At 35.8% G+C, this 16,374-nt stretch overlaps 1 protein-coding gene across 7 annotated transcripts in view; it reads left to right on the top strand.

The window, feature by feature from the left end:
- Positions 1–16,374, top strand: part of ABLIM2 (actin binding LIM protein family member 2) — a 293,927-nt gene that overhangs the window by 159,356 nt on the left and 118,197 nt on the right. For all 7 annotated transcript variants that reach the window (XM_074276290.1, XM_074276285.1, XM_074276287.1 and 4 more), the window contains exons 5-6: positions 3,624–3,750; positions 10,515–10,608. In XM_074276290.1, the coding sequence (XP_074132391.1) occupies positions 3,624–3,750; positions 10,515–10,608 (221 nt within the window). The remainder of the gene's footprint in view (positions 1–3,623; positions 3,751–10,514; positions 10,609–16,374) is intronic.

The raw sequence follows: 16,374 nt of genomic DNA, 5'->3' as shown, positions 1-16,374 counted from the left end.
AGTATCTTTTGACTGTGCAGCTTGTCTTACCAAAGGTAGCTAGAGAATCTCTCACAAACTTTCTCCTTCTCTTGAGTTTCAACTTTCTTTTAACATTTTTGTTATGTTCTTCTGTATCCAAAGATTATTCCTGCTGGCAAAGAAAGTAAGAACAAAATATGAGTTGAGTAGTTTTGCCTGCTGTCATCCATTATCATCATTTCATGGACTTGAATCCTTTTATCCTCAAAAATGACAACTAAATCTTTTGTTATCCTTTACATTCTTGGCCATCCTCATCCCATTGTGAGCCTTTGGGTTCCTTACACTATGCTTATGGGGATTTGCCATATTTGTATTGATCCTATTTTTGCTTCCATCTTCTTTTCATGGGCATTTTAAAGATTTAAGTTGGTTTATTTTCTTCCTGTGTATTCACATTAGTCTCTTTAGACAACTTACCCTTTTTCTTTTCCTCAAAACTACTTTCCACTGAATGGTTATTATTTCATTCTTGTGAACTTTATATTCCTCCTGGACTAACTTTTTTCCAATATATAATCCAAAATTTTACCTTTCAACCTTGGAGAAATGTACTCTCCTCAAACTGACAATGCATCTGAGACAACATTTTGGCTTCCCTTCTTCAATCACACATTCCCCTTAAGTTTCATATAATTTCAAACTCTGTAACTAGTTCCTCTTTGTTGATGAAATAAAATCCAGAAGAGCAATTGACCTCATTGCTCCCTTCATTGTTTAAGAAGCAAAAGCATCATTAAAGCAAGTGTTTTGGGGGATAGTTATAGTGAGCACCCCAGGAGATATCTGGTTGATTAAACCATGTTATGTCTCTGGGGTAAGCTTGTGGTTTGTTTGCCAAACTCTCCATCTTTTTTATACTTCAATGATACTAATAATTCAATCAAGTACTTACTAAATGCCTGCCACACATCAAGTATGTGCTAGGTACTTGGCTTACAAAGACAAAGAATGAAACAATCTCTACTCATAAGAAGCTTTTATTATAATGGGAAAGATAACAAATATATATGTACATACATATACATAAATTAAAATGAACAAATGAATCCACAAAGTGGTTTAAAATCTTCATCCACAAAGCCTGTCAGTATTTCCTTCCAGAGGATATCTATTCCTACCCTCTTTTGGGGGGGGAGGGAAGTGGAGGGCAAGGCAGAATTAAGAGACTTTTCCAGGATCACACAGCTAGTAAGTGTCAAGTATCTAAGGATGGATTTGAACTGAGGTCCTTCTGACTTCAGGTCCATGCTCTATCCATTTTGCCATCTAGCTGTCCCAACTCTTCCCTTTTCTTAGGCCATCCAGTACTTTTGAATCAGCCACATCCTTTTCCAGAGCCACATCCCATTCATAAGTTACATTACATCAAGAGTCCATGATATCACGGATGTCCAAATTTGCCTTCTTGAATTAGGATTTCCCATTCATTTGACTATCACTCATACTTGATATTTCCACACAGATATCTAAGGTCATAAGTTTAGTTGCTGGCTATTTTCTTGGTTTTTGTCTCTTGTAGATTTGTACATGGGAAAATCATGGCATATACTTTGGCAGATGTATAGAGGCACTTCCTGTCCACTCTTCCTGTCCCCTAACTTGAGGACATTACTACTTAGGAAGTCTTAGCTTTTTACCTTCCTTTTTATGGCCTTGTTCCTCTTTTAATCTCCCACTAAGTTTTTTTCAGTAATTGTCCACAGCAAAAAGCATACCATTCAGATGAGTTCTGGGTAACTTATTCAAATCATTGTTGCCGTTTCCATGCCAACTGCTCATATTTTTATCTTATCCTTTTTTTTTTTCATCATCCCTGTTAAGAATCCTTTCATGTATAGCTTATACAAATGATGCTTGGATTTCCCAGGTTGTGGGTTTTAGCTTAAAATGTTGACATAAGGGGATTCCTCCTGTCCATTTTCTTCAGATGCCTCTCTATGGTTGCTGATATCCCTGAGTTTTCATAGGTTAGTCTAGTAGAGTGCAGGTTACAATAGGTCTTACCAGGCTAAAATGTTTTCAGTATGTTTTTCACAATATCCTAAGATTCTGTGGCAAGATTATTTTTTTCATAGCTAGACCTATGATTGCATTACTATAGAAAAATACTATTATCAACCCAAACTGATAACTGCTCTCCAATTTACAATCTTAGAGAGTTACCTGAGGACCCTGAGAGATTATGTGAGTTGCTCAGGTGGTACATTCAATTACTGAATTATAATTTAACCCAGGTCTTATTTTGGGTCTACTTATTATGCCATACTGCCTCTGAAGTATCTAAAGAGGAAGTTAAAACCCAATATAAGTAGCCAAGAAGACCACTTATCAAAAAATTAGCCACTAGAGCCTGACTAGGGGATAAGGAGGGCACACGAGCTCATAAAGAGAATCTACAAAGACATGGAGGGCTTGTGAGATACACATTTGTGAAAGGATTGCCCATTCACTCAATAAGTGTTTATTAATCATCCTCAGTGTTTCAGGTAGTATCCAAGGTACTGTGGAAGAGAAGGGGGCACCTAAGATGGTCCTTTAAGGAAGACATAGCATCATAGAACTGTAAAATCTGGAAGAGATCTTGGAGATTATCAAACTTAGTAGTTCTCAAAATTTGGGATCTCAGAACTCCATTATACTCTTAAAAATTATTGAGGACCTTCCCAAAGAACTTCTATTTATTGTGTGGATTATATTGATATTTAACCATATTGGAAATCAAATTTGTCTTCATATTATTTTGAAAAGACTTTGACCTCAAAATTCTTTTGAAATTCTTGGGGACCCCCATGTATCCCTGGACTACACTTTGAGAACAATTGATTGAAACCAACTTCTTCTTTCTACAAATAAGAATATTGAGGTCAATAGAAATTTTTAAAAAGGTTCCTCAAGTAGAAAGTGGTACAACCAGTATTAAAACTCAAGTCTTGTCATTTTAGTCATATGGATTTTTTTTTTGTTTCGTTTTGTTTTGTTTTGTTTTTTGATAAAGATTTCTTTCTCCAGCTCATTTTTAGATGAAGGAACTGAGCAAAACAAGTAGTCATTTGGCCAGGGTCACACAGCTATTAAGTGGCTGAGGCTGGATTTGAACTCAGGAACATGAGTCTTCCTGTCTCCTAGCCTTATATTGTATGCATTATGGCACTACCTAGCTGTCAAATCCTACTATCTTTCCATTATTCCTCATTTGTTAATAAATGGAAATGATGCCAGCATAGAACCCAGGCCTCGAAAAAAGCTTAACAGGGCCCTTTGAGCACACCCTGTTTTGAATTCTCTTTTTATACTTTGAATTAATTGCCTAACATACCACTGATATTTTGATGGCAGATTGCTGGTTCTAAATATTTAGAAATTCCTTCTTTTTGGATGCCAAGATGGACTTTCTGCCCAAAAATCTCAGTTATTCTCCTTTTAATGGTAAAATGATATTTGCTTTGATATTGAGATTGGCTTTCTCACATTGCTTTTCTATGTCTGGGAAGTCCAGGAGGTTTTAATTCCTTTCCTAAATTTGATGATAAAGGTAAATAAGTGACAAATATAATAAATGACGAAGTCACGAGGAAGTGTTTTTATGTTTCTGTTTTCAGATTGTGGAGGCTGTGGAGCAGAAATCAAAAATGGCCAATCTCTGGTGGCTCTGGACAAACACTGGCATTTGGGCTGCTTTAAATGCAAGACTTGTGGAAAGCAACTAAATGCAGAGTATATTAGCAAGTAAGTAGAAAATTCACAAAATCAAATTACATTTCAGGAAATTTTTATCAGGTGACCATGGGGTTACCAAGATGAAAGCAATATATCTTTGCCCTAAAGATATTTCCATTGTATAACATGGGAGTGGGAGAGAGGAAGAGGTGATAGATTTGTTTCCAAGTGAGAATAATACAAAGCAGATAGGGAAGGGGACCAGTACATGGAGTGTTGGACTTAAATGAGATTTAAATTGTCCTTACTGTTATAAGGATGGAGCAGCATGGTGTTATGGAAAAGGTATTTCTATAGTATCCATAAGACTTGAGATCACACCTGGAGAACTTTTCTTACAAGCTGTGTGAGCCTAGGGAAAGTTGTTTCTCCCTGATTCTCATTTTCCTCATCTGTAAGATGGAATTGCTGAAATTAAGCATTGACCAATAGCAGGATGATTCAGAAAAATCTGGAAAGACTTGTGTGAAATGATGCTAAGTGAAATAAGTAGAATCCAAAGAACATTGTATAGTAACAACAAAATTATATGATGATCAATTTTGATGGATGTGGCTCTTTTCATCATCAAGGTGATTCAGGCCAGTTCCAGTGATCTTGTGATAAAAAAGAGCCATCTGTACCCAGAAAGAGAAATGTGGGAACTGAATGTTCATCACAACATAGTATTTTTACCTTTTTTGTTGTTTTTTGCTTACTATTTGTTTTCTTTCTCACTTTTTTCCTTTTTGATCTAATTTTTCTTGTGCAGCATGATAAAAGTGAAAATATGTTTAGAAAAATTGCAGGCTTAACTTATATTGGTTTACTTGCTATCTAGTGGTGGGGGGAGGGGGAAGGAAAAGAGAAAATTTGGGGACACCAGGTTGAATGTTGAAAATTATTTTTGTATATATTTTGAAAATAAGAAAAAAACCTATTATTTAAAAATAATGGGACTTCTTGCCCCTTTCCTTCTCTGTCTCACAGAGCTGTGATGAGGCAAATTCTTAGAAAATCCTAAAGCATGGCAAGCACTTGGGAAATTCTAAAGCACTGTGTAAATAGAAGTTCCCACACTAAGCTATTCTTCCGGCAAGCCACAACCTCTCAAGAGAATGTTTTCTCATTTGCCAGATAATGGGAATAATGCTAGTACTAAAAATGAACAGACTTGTGAGGAAAGGACTTTGTGAACAGAAAAATACTAAATAAGTGAAAGTTCTTATTATTCCCTGCCTTTGGAATCTCATCTAATTCAATATCTTTATTTCATATAAGAGGAAACTAAGATACAGTGATTTGACTAAGATCATCTAAGAGTATACACTACTGCATGATTACGTTAGTCAGTAAACACTGATTAAGCACCTACCATATGCCAGGCACACTGTTAAACACTAGTTTACAAAGGAAGGCAAAAGTCAATGCCTACCCTTGAGAAGCTCACATTCTAATGGGGTAGAGAGCATGCAAATAGCTTGGTACATAAAAGCTATGAACAGAATAAAAAGGAAATAATCAATAGAAGAAGAGTACTAAGGGGGATTTGGAAAGACTTCCTGTAGAAAGTGGGAATTTAGCTGGGGTTTGAAAGAAACCAAAAAGCCAGGACAGGAAGATGAAGAAGGAGAGACCATTAAACCTGAAAGGACTTTTTAAAACTAAATTATATTCATTGACTTTAAAAAAAAAAACAAAAGCAAAAACAGGCTCAGGTTCTGGAAGAAATGATATAATATTCCCAGTAACTCTTCAGTATTTCCAACCTGAATATTAATTTCATTGCTAGACTTAAGCGAAAAGTATGACTAACAGCAGAAATGTGTTAAACTTTGAAAGCTTAGAACTGTGTTAGCAGTTTATTTGCCAATTAAAACTCAAGTCAGAAAATTCAGGGATTTAAGTTCATATTATGATGTTAACTCACCCCCATTGCATTCATGTTACTTACCAGCCCACATAGTTCTCCAAAAATACAACTGTTAAGTTTGAGATGAGGGCAGATTCCTGTTTCCATGGAAATTTTACCTTTTACAACTCTCAGACTCAGTCTCAGGTGTACTGATCCAATGAGTATCAGGCACCATTGAATACTTGGGGTCAAATTTCTTTCTCATCTTTATTTTGATGATGTTTATATGTAGTAAGCATGAGGCTGCATATGGTGAGAGAGATATCAAGATCTTTTGAAAAATTGCAAACTGAAATACAAAGATAGATTAGGAAACATACTTAGAATATCTATATTATTGACATTTGATGTCCCAGGGTCTCCTTTCAGTCAGTTTGATCAACCAAAGTCTGCAGTGATTTAAAAACTTGTTTATATGGCAGGTCTTATAAAATCATAGTTAAAAAATCTCACAGTTGGAAGAGACCTCAGAAGACTTCTCAATGTAAATGAGAATGTCCTCTTAAACAAATAATGTCTATTTGAGGACTTTGGATGACTGAAATTTCACTGCTTATTAAAGCAATTTATCTTTCTTTCTCCCTCCCCTTAACTTCTCTTTTCATTTCTTCATTCATTTATTTATTCCTTCCTTCTCTTCCCCTTCTCCATCCCAAGCTACTAAAGCTTCACAGGAGCATTTCAGTCCAGATCACAGCAACAACTATGTGCAGAAACACAACTGGGGAAGTAAGACAGATTGATAGGACATTCCTAAAGAATTCAAAGAGCTAATTGATGGATATCCTCTAGCTCTGATATTCAATGATCTATGATCTTATCCAGCTCAAATATTCTCTATTCTATATTCCAAAGTCCCATCCAATCTGAAATTATGTGAATACCATGAGCACTTTGTATATGGCAGAGTATAATAATGGGATAGGGAAAATGAACAAGTTATCTTGACTTCCATTTTGCTAGGATTCTGATAGACCACTCATGAAAGAATGGAAAGAAACTTATCATCATCATAACCATCATCACTGCAATCATTCAATGTGTTATATTAAGTCCCCATCACCACCACCAAATTTGTGACACTGTGCTCTTTACTTTTATAAGAGAGGCAGCTGGGAACATGATTCAATTCTAAATATCAGCTTTTATAATTCTTCATTTTCCCATAAGCATTAAACTGTGCTGACATCAGTTACTCACTGATTAGCAGTGTTTTGATTAAACATGACCATAACTGTCTTTGGTTCATAATTTGGTTAGCCTAAAGACTGCCCTTATTTTCCTGTTTATTTTAGTATCTACATTTCTCGAAAACCTTCTGTCCTAGAATTTTTTTTTTTTTTGAAGCTTAAATACTTTACGAATTTATTTTTTTTAATAGATAGACTTTTTTTTTTATTATATATATATATTTTATAATATTATCCCTTGTATTCATTTTTCCAAATTACCCCCCCTCCCTCTATTCCCTCCCCCCGACGACAGGCAATACCATACATTTTACATGTGTTACAATATAGTCTAGGTACAATACATGTGTGCGAATATCATTTTCTTGTTGCACAATAAACATTAGAATCCGAAGGTACATGCAACCTGGGCAGACAGATATTAGTGCTAACAATTTTCATTCCCCTCCCAGTTTTCTTCTCTGGGTGCAGCTACCCCTGTCCATCATTGATCAACTGGAAGTGAGTTGGATCTTCTTTATGTTGAAGATATCCACTTCCACCAGAATACATCCTCATACAGTATTGTTGTTGAAGTGTACAGTGATCTTCTGGTTCTGCTCATTTCACTCAGCATCAGTTGATTTAAGTCTCTCCAGGCCTCTCTATATTCCTCCTGCTGGTCATTTCTTACCGAGCAATAATATTCCATAATCTTCATATACCACAATTTACCCAACCATTCTCCAACTGATGGACATCCATTCATCTTCCAGTTTCTAGCTACAACAAAAAGAGCTGCCACAAACATTTTGGCACATATATGTCTCTTTCCGCTCTTTAGTATTTCTTTGGGATATAATCCCAGTAGTAGCGCTGCTGGGTCAAAGGGTATGCACAGTTTGATAACTTTTTGGGCATAATTCCAGATTGCTCTCCAGAATGGCTGGATTCTTTCACAACTCCACCAGCAATGCACCAGTGTCCCAGTTTCCCCACATCCCCTCCAACATTTGTCATTATTTGTTCCTGTCATCTTAGCCAATCTGACAGGTGTGTAGTGGTATCTCAGAGTGGTCTTAATTTGCATTTCTCTGATCAGTAGTGATTTGGAACACTCTTTCATGTGAGTGGATATAGTTTCAATTTCTTCCTCTGAGAATTGTCTGTTCATATCCTTTGACCATTTATCAATTGGAGAATGGTTCGGTTTCTTATAAATTAGGGTCAGTTCTCTATATATTTTGGAAATGAGACCTTTGTCAGAACCTTTGTTTTTAAAAATATTTTCCCAATTTGTTACTTCCCTTCTAATCTTGTTTGCATTAGTATTATTTGTACAGAAACTTTTTAGTTTGATGTAATCAAAATCTTCTATTTTGTGATCAATAATGATCTCTAGTTCTCCTCTGGTCATAAATTCCTTCCTCCTCCACAAGTCTGAGAGGTAGATTATCCTCTGTTCCTCTAATATGTTTATTATCTCCCTCTTTATGCCTAAATCATGGACCCATTTTGATCTTATCTTGGTATATGGTGTTAAGTGTGGATCCATATCTAATTTCTGCCATACTAATTTCCAGTTTTCCCAACAGTTTTTTCCGAATAATGAATTTTTATCCCTAATGTTGGAATCTTTGGGTTTGTCAAAGATTAGATTGCTATAGATGTACCCTTTTTTGTCCTTTGTATCTAATCTGTTCCACTGATCTACCGGTCTATTTCGTAGCCAATACCAAATGGTTTTGGTGACTGCTGCTATATAATATAGCTTTAGATCAGGTACACTTAGACCACCTTCCTCTGAGTTTTTTTTCATTAGTTCCCTTGCAATTCTTGACCTTTTATTCTTCCATATGAATTTTGTTGTTATTTTTTCTAGGTCATTAAAATAGTTTCTTGGGAGTCTGATTGGTATAGCACTAAATAAATAGATTAGTTTGGGGAGTATTGTCATCTTTATTATATTCGCTCGGCCTATCCAAGAGCACTGAATGTCTTTCCAATTATTTAAATCTGATTTTATTTTTGTGGCAAGTGTTTTGTAATTTTTCTCATATAATTCCTGACTTTTCTTTGGTAGATGGATTCCCAAATACTTTATACTCTCAACATTTGTTTGGAATGGAATTTCTCTTTGTATCTCTTGCTGTTTCATTTTGTTAGTGATATATAAAAATGCCAAGGATTTATGTGGATTTATTTTGTATCCTGCCACTTTGCTGAAATTTTGAATTATTTCTAGTAGCTTTTTAGCAGAGTCTTTGGGGTTCTCTAAGTATACCATCATGTCATCTGCAAAAAGTGATAGTTTAATTTCCTCATTTCCTACTCTAATTCCTTGAATCTCTTTCTCGGCTCTTATTGCCGAGGCTAGCGTTTCTAGTACTATATTGAATAGTAATGGTGATAGTGGGCAACCTTGTTTCACTCCTGATCTTACTGGGAAAGGTTGCAGTTTATTTCTATTGCATATTATGCTTACTGACGGTCTTAAATATATACTCCTGATTATTCTAAGGAATAATCCATTTATTCCTATACTCTCAAGAGTTTTTAGTAGGAATGGATGTTGGATTTTGTCAAATGCTTTTTCTGCATCTATTGAGATGATCATATGGTTCTTATTAATTTGATTATTAATATGGTCAATTATATTAATAGTTTTCCTAATATTAAACCAGCCCTGCATTCCTGGAATAAATCCTACTTGATCATAGTGTATTATCTTGGAGATGATTTTCTGAAGTCTTTTTGCTAATATCTTATTTAAGATTTTAGCATCAATATTCATTAAGGAGATTGGTCTATAATTTTCTTTCTCAGTTTTCGATCTACCAGGTTTAGGTATCAGTACCATGTCTGTGTCATAAAAGGAGTTTGGTAGGACTCCTTCATCCCCTATTTTTTCAAATAATTTATATAACATTGGGGCTAATTGTTCTTTAAATGTTTGGTAGAATTCACATGTGAATCCATCTGGCCCTGGGGATTTTTTCCTGGGGAGTTGATTAATAGCTTGTTCTATTTCTTTTTCTGAAATGGGACTATTTAAGCAATTTATCTCCTCCTCTGTTAATCTAGGGAGCCTATATTTTTGGAGAAAGTCATCCATTTCACTTAAGTTATCAAATTTATTGGCATAAAGTTGGGCAAAGTAACTCCTTATTATTTCTCTAATTTCCTCTTCATTGGTGGAAAGATCCCCCTTTTCATTTGTAAGACTATCAATTTGATTTTCCTCTTTCTTTTTTTTGATCAAATTTACCAAAGGTTTATCTATTTTATTGGCTTTTTCATAAAACCAACTCTTGGTTTTATTTATTAATTCAATAGTTTTTTTACTTTCAATTTTATTGATTTCTCCTTTTAATTTTTGTATTTCGAGTTTAATTTTTGGTTGGGGGGTCCTAGAATTTTTTGAGAGAGAATTGTATTCTTACTGTAACATTTCTCACAAACCTTGTCTAATCAAAAGATCAAGTATGTTGTCTGTCTGTCTGTCTCTCTCTCTCTCTGTATGTATGTATGTGTATTTTTTTAGGTGAGAGAATATCTTCCCGAGTCTGAAGAGAATGCATATGTCTCATATTTGGATATGTATTTCTTTAGGGATTACAGTATTATAGCCTTTAAACAAACTGAACACTGTAAAAGATTTATAAATAAAATTGAGAACCTTGTTAATTGTTGTCTATTTTCATTCTTAGGGATGGTGTCCCCTACTGTGAGGCCGACTATCATACTAAGTTTGGCATTAGATGCGACAGCTGTGGAAAATACATTACAGGCAGAGTTTTGGAGGTGAGTAAATATAGTCCCCTAAAAGTATATCCTAACTTGCTGGAACCCCACAACATACCTATACGCATACATATGTATACCGTAACCACACATATACCTTTTGAAATCTACATGACATGTCAGCATGTACACGGACATGTTTCCATACATATAGAACAGGCAAGCAATCCCACATCACTGGTTCACACATACCCTTACCCACACATACACATTAACCAACAATCTATTTCACTACCTTGAATCAGGTAACTGAACTTCTCTTCCCTGCTCTAGACTGGCTCAGGGACTTCTCTTCCTTACAGTGAAAGGGTTGAACTAGAGCAAAGCGTCTTCAACCCTTATAAGATGGTATATCTGAATGTAGGGCTTATGAAAATTTTGGCAACAGTAAAAGGTATCAAATATTTCATTGAGATTTAATTCTTTATGTAAAAATAAACAAGTCCATTTATCTCTTTAGTATGCAAATTTGCTTCTATATTTAACAAATGGTAAAATTATGTGTATACCAAAGAATTATTTTAAAATAAATTTCTTTATGATTTATTATTGGCAAATGATTTATTTGTATACCTATTTTATATATTTATATACCCAGGATCACACAAAAATTTCTCTGGTAAAAAGGGGTCATGAGTGGAAAAAGTTTAAGAAACCCTGGACTAGGGGTCTCTTAAGACTCTTAAGAACCCTTCAAGCTCTAGCATTCTATAATTTAAGGCCACATTGAGCTCTAGCATCTCTCTTATCTTATATTCTGTATTCTAAGGTCTTTCTGTGTTCAAAGTTCCTTCTAGCTTTAAGGGTCCAGAATTCTATGGACATATCACAAAGCCTACTGACAGAAAGGAATGATCTCTAGGGACATGATATGAAGATACAATACATATGAGTTGTATGAGATGAAACACAAATGCACCAATTTGTTGAAGAGGGAAACTGGGCTAGTGATTCAATGGGTGTCTTTGTCTTTTTCTCTAAGGCAGGACCAACAGCAGAAGAGCTGTCATCAGGCTGTACATGTTGGTTCATTTTCCATGACATTTATTCCCTAAGATTTTTTTTTTCTTGTCAGAGGATTGCTTTAGGGAATTCAAAAAATGACAGAGGAGACTAGCCAGAGCTTCTGTGCCACTGCTCTTAATTCTATATTTTAAAGGTTTGTACAGTGTGAAGTATGTAAGGAAAAAAATTTTGTCCCAATTTCATAGATGAGGAAACTGAGGGACAGAGGTGTGTGAAAGAACCTTGCTTTGGATAACACAGCAGGTAGTGACAGAACTAGGATTTGAAAGTCGGGCTTGTAGTTCAACCTCTTGTGTTCCTTTCCCTATTACTGGCAGTAGTCCTCAAGGCTGCTTCTTACTGCTTTCTCTTTTCAGGATCCACAGTGGCCATGGTGGCTTCTGAAGTGCAGAATGTAGGCTGGGATCTAGGCAATAGCAGAGTAGGAGTGGGCCACTAGTGTGGAGCAAGGAGACAGTGGGATCAGGATGAGCAACAGGTCAAAATCCCACTCACACAAGAGAAGAGGGAAAAAAAGCACCTGGTATGCAGAGGTCTAAATAGGTAGAAAATTTACAGGAAGGGGGTGAGGAGAGGGATGGATCACAGTCTCTGTGTCAAAGAATTCAAAGGCCCATCTACCTCAAAGAAACAGTTTATTCTCTGTTACTGCTGGGTCTGAGTCAAGTCGATCAGCCATAATTTTATTCTTTACCATCTGGCTTCTGGAAAATCCTGGCATAAACTCTTGCTCCTGGAATTCTGGTGGTTCCCTCTATTGACTTTTTGAAGCTCACAAGGTCACAGCAATCTCTAAATTCCTGTGAACAGATACCACAGAGACAGAAGCAACAGCTGGGTCATATTTTCTCAGCCTTACATCAATCCTGAATGAGTGAGAATCTAAGTTTTAGATTTGTTTTTATTCTCACTTCAAGAATTTTGTCCTCATTCTAGCCAACTTGGAAAGAGATAGACCTAAGGACTTGCTTTGGTTTGTCTGTGCATCGCAGTTCTGGCTCCATAGCAATTAAAAGGTTCTTCTGAAGACTAGAAGTAGTTTATAGAATGTCCATGTAAGATCCAAAGTCCACAAGGGGATTGCATCAGTGGGATATGCTTTGCATGCTCATCAGCCATATTATATAACAAGACAGACTCAAAAATGTACCCTACCAGAAAAGTAGGTAGATCAGTCATGTGATGCATGTCAGGACAAACAAATATATGGCCCAAAAATTAAACAGTCTACAAAATAGTAAAAGAAACAGAAGGAGGCTTCCAATGTATTGGGTAGATTGTCTATATTATATTTATGGAAAGATAGAAACAAGGGTCATACTAGGAGAAAACATATGGGGAAAGCTACAGTCTGCTTTGATAGAGGAACTACCCATACTGATGAGATCATAGAGCTATAAAAACACTGGGCTATATAGAAACAAGGCACTGTGCTGGAGAGACAAAGGTGATGCTCTCAAGGAGATTATAACTCATAGACAATTATATAAATAGATTTTGAGCCCAGTTAATTGATTGATTGAACAATGACACATGCAGACTGGAGAGATCCAAGAGATCTAAACATTATACAATAAGAAATCTGAGGAAGAAAGGACAAATTTCAGTTAGAGGAGATGGTATTCTAGGACTGAGTTTTTAAGGAACAGAGGAATATAATTTCTAGCAGATAGAGATGAACAAATATGGGTCCATTTTGGGCCCATAGAACATAACGAACAAAGGTATGGAGAGAGTAGCTGAGAATGTGTGACAAAGGAATCTAATTTGGGTCAGTGGATCTATGGAGTAGAATGGAACCTCAATAGTAGGTTTAAGAATATATTCATCTGTCAATGAAAACCCACTGAAAGCTTTTTCAGGAAAGAAACTGCATGATTACAGTTCAACAAATTAATCAATAAGTTTTTATTAAATACCTGCTATATGCCAGGCTTTGTTGCAAGCTCTGGAGATGCAAAAAGCAAAACAGACCTTGCCCTCAGAAAGCTTCCATTCAGTGAAATGTAGGATGCAATAGGAAGATTGTTCAGGAAATAGTTTTTTTAAAAGATTAATTTGAGAAGATAATTGACAAGGGACAAGAAAACATAAGTAAATACGTAAGTAAATAAGATGAACGATCTTGGACCAGGAAAATTATTGGAGAATTGGATGGAAGGGAAGTGAAAGATACTACCAAAGTGAGGAAAGACAAAGACAAATGTCCCATCTCCTCATTTTACCAGTGAAGAAACTAGGACCCAGATTTGCCCTGGGTCACATAGCAAGCTAGTGACAAAGCCATGAACAATAGCAGCTAGTCCTTTGAAGAATCTACTATGCTCATAGCCCTTCTTGCAGGAAGAACAAAATTTTTCTAAGACCTGATCCCTGTCCTCATAGGAGAGAAAAGACATAAAAACAAGTAATCATTCTCCATTTCCATAGAGTCTGTCTTCTTGCAACATAGCACTTTTTTTCACTATACCATAGGCAAGAAACTCTTCAATATGACATATATTAAAATCAAGGGACCAATTCCTCCCAGCAGCATAGGAAGTTCAAGGTAGTACTTTTAATAGGAATAGGTTTTTTTTAAAATTGAGTTCTGATTTCTCTCCCTCTTTCCCATTGTGAAATTTCTTCACTGTGAATGCTCAGGCCACTGGTGAATTTCACAACTATAATTCTAATATTAATATTCATTACCATTAATCAATATTAACTATGAGATAACCTATGCTATTATAAGATAGATTGCCATATTAGGCCTCAGGGAAGAAGGCTTTGCTCATTGAGGAATGGGGGAAGCTTTATAAAAAAAATAGCATTCAGATTAGGATAGAAATGGGTAACATTTAGCAGACAGAGAGAGGAAGGGATACCCCAAGCCTAAGTGGAAGTATTAGGCACAAAAGTCCAAATGTTTAGAATGTGATAGGGAGGCAGAGAGCAGTCTAGTTTATCGTGGCAGAGAGTAAGATGAAGTAGGATTGAAAAAGTAAGATGACAAGAGATGGTAGAGGGCCTTGGTCAGACCATACAAATCTGTAACTGTGTACTTAATTGAAGGCAATATATTTGAAGGACATCGTTATATCCAAATAAGGAGTTCATGCCAAAGAAGGATCAGTGAAAGAACTAAGTCTACTCAGCCAGAGCTGTCTTCAGATATTTCATGGGCTATTTTGTAGTGCAGAGATCAGCCTTGTTTTGACCCTGAAGCACAGAAGTAGGTGGAAGGTATCAAAGTTACAGAAAGGCAGACTTTTTAATAATCTACCTACAAGTAGAATGGATTGCCTTAAGGGTTCTCCCTGACCTCTCTGATGGTCTTCCATCAGAGATTGGATGAGCCTTTGATGGGATAGTTCAGAAGAAACCTTTGTTGAAGGATGGGTTGACTTAGGCTGTCTTTGAAGACCCCAACAATGCTTCAGTTGTGTGATTCTGTATTGATTTCTAAGGTCTCTTTCCATTTTATGATTATTCACTCATTCCTCATCTCTACTTGTTGAAATCTTTCTCTTCTTTCAAGATCCCTTTCATGATCCCTTTTTCATGAAGGAGAATCCCTTCTCTAAAGATCCCCATAAATTCCTATGACACTTTGGACATTTTCTTTGCCTCGATCACCTTTTACCATGAATGTTGTTAAGGACCTCACTTCCCAATGAACTGAACAATACATATAGGAGATTTGGACTGCAGGGCTTATTATGGAAAAGACGTCCTTAGGGTGCATCAACAAAGAAAATTTATATGCATATATCTTCTTTAATCTCATTGATAAAATCATAGTTTTGTCATTGTCTCATTCAGATGTGAAAAACATTATATCTTCCCTTTGAATTGTAAGCTTCTTGAGTTTAAGGACTGTGCTATTAGTTCTTTCAATATTTTCTGATACCACAGAACTTATTTAAAATTTATTGATTTTCAATCTCCTATGATACTAATTGAAGTTGTACTTTTATGATAACTGATTCCCTGCTTTCCATTTGCATGTTAATTTCTAGCTTTTTTCTCTCTTCCTTTCTGGCTCAGCTGGGTGATTAAAAATTTAATATTAAAAATAAATGAATGATAAATGGGAGGTGGAGTTTGCATCACTGTGATCTGATTTTGTCTCACACAATGGGAGTCCCATAACTATACATGGAATCATAAAGTTTAGAAACTTTGGAGGGCCATCTAGTCCTTCCCTTCATTTTAATTATGAGGAAACTGAGATCCAATGAGAGAATCTGGCTTGTGAATGACAGTCATGACAAAAATCCAGGAGTTCAGAGACTCCAAACCTAGCACATTTTCTCAGTCTACCACGGGCAAGAATCTCTTCAATAAGACTTTTTTAAAATCAAAGGACCACTTCCTCATAGCAGCAGAAGAGGTTCAAGGTAGCACTTTTAATAGGAATAGTTCCCATTTCCAAGATGTTTTACATCTTCAAAAGTGTTTTCATTTTTGTGAATCTGTCAGTTGATGGTGTGCAATAATGAAGCTCCACATCCCCTACACCATTTTTAATTTTTAATATTAATTGAGTTCTGATTACTCTCCTTCCTTCCCATTGTGAAGGCAAAAATATAATATCAATTATACATATGAAATCATGTAAAACGTGTAAAACACTTTAGCCATATTGGGGGAAAAAGGCAAGAAAAGTCCAAGTCTCTTACTTCCATTATACAAATGGGGGAATTTGAAGTTCTCAGAGGAAATGCACTGACACTGGTTGCAGAGCTAGTAACGATC

The sequence above is a fragment of the Sminthopsis crassicaudata genome, chromosome 6 (genome assembly GCF_048593235.1).
Source record: "Sminthopsis crassicaudata isolate SCR6 chromosome 6, ASM4859323v1, whole genome shotgun sequence".
Lineage (NCBI taxonomy): Eukaryota > Metazoa > Chordata > Mammalia > Dasyuromorphia > Dasyuridae > Sminthopsis > Sminthopsis crassicaudata.
The sequence above is the reverse complement of the archived record's forward strand: the minus strand, read 5'-3'. Positions and strand labels throughout refer to the sequence as shown.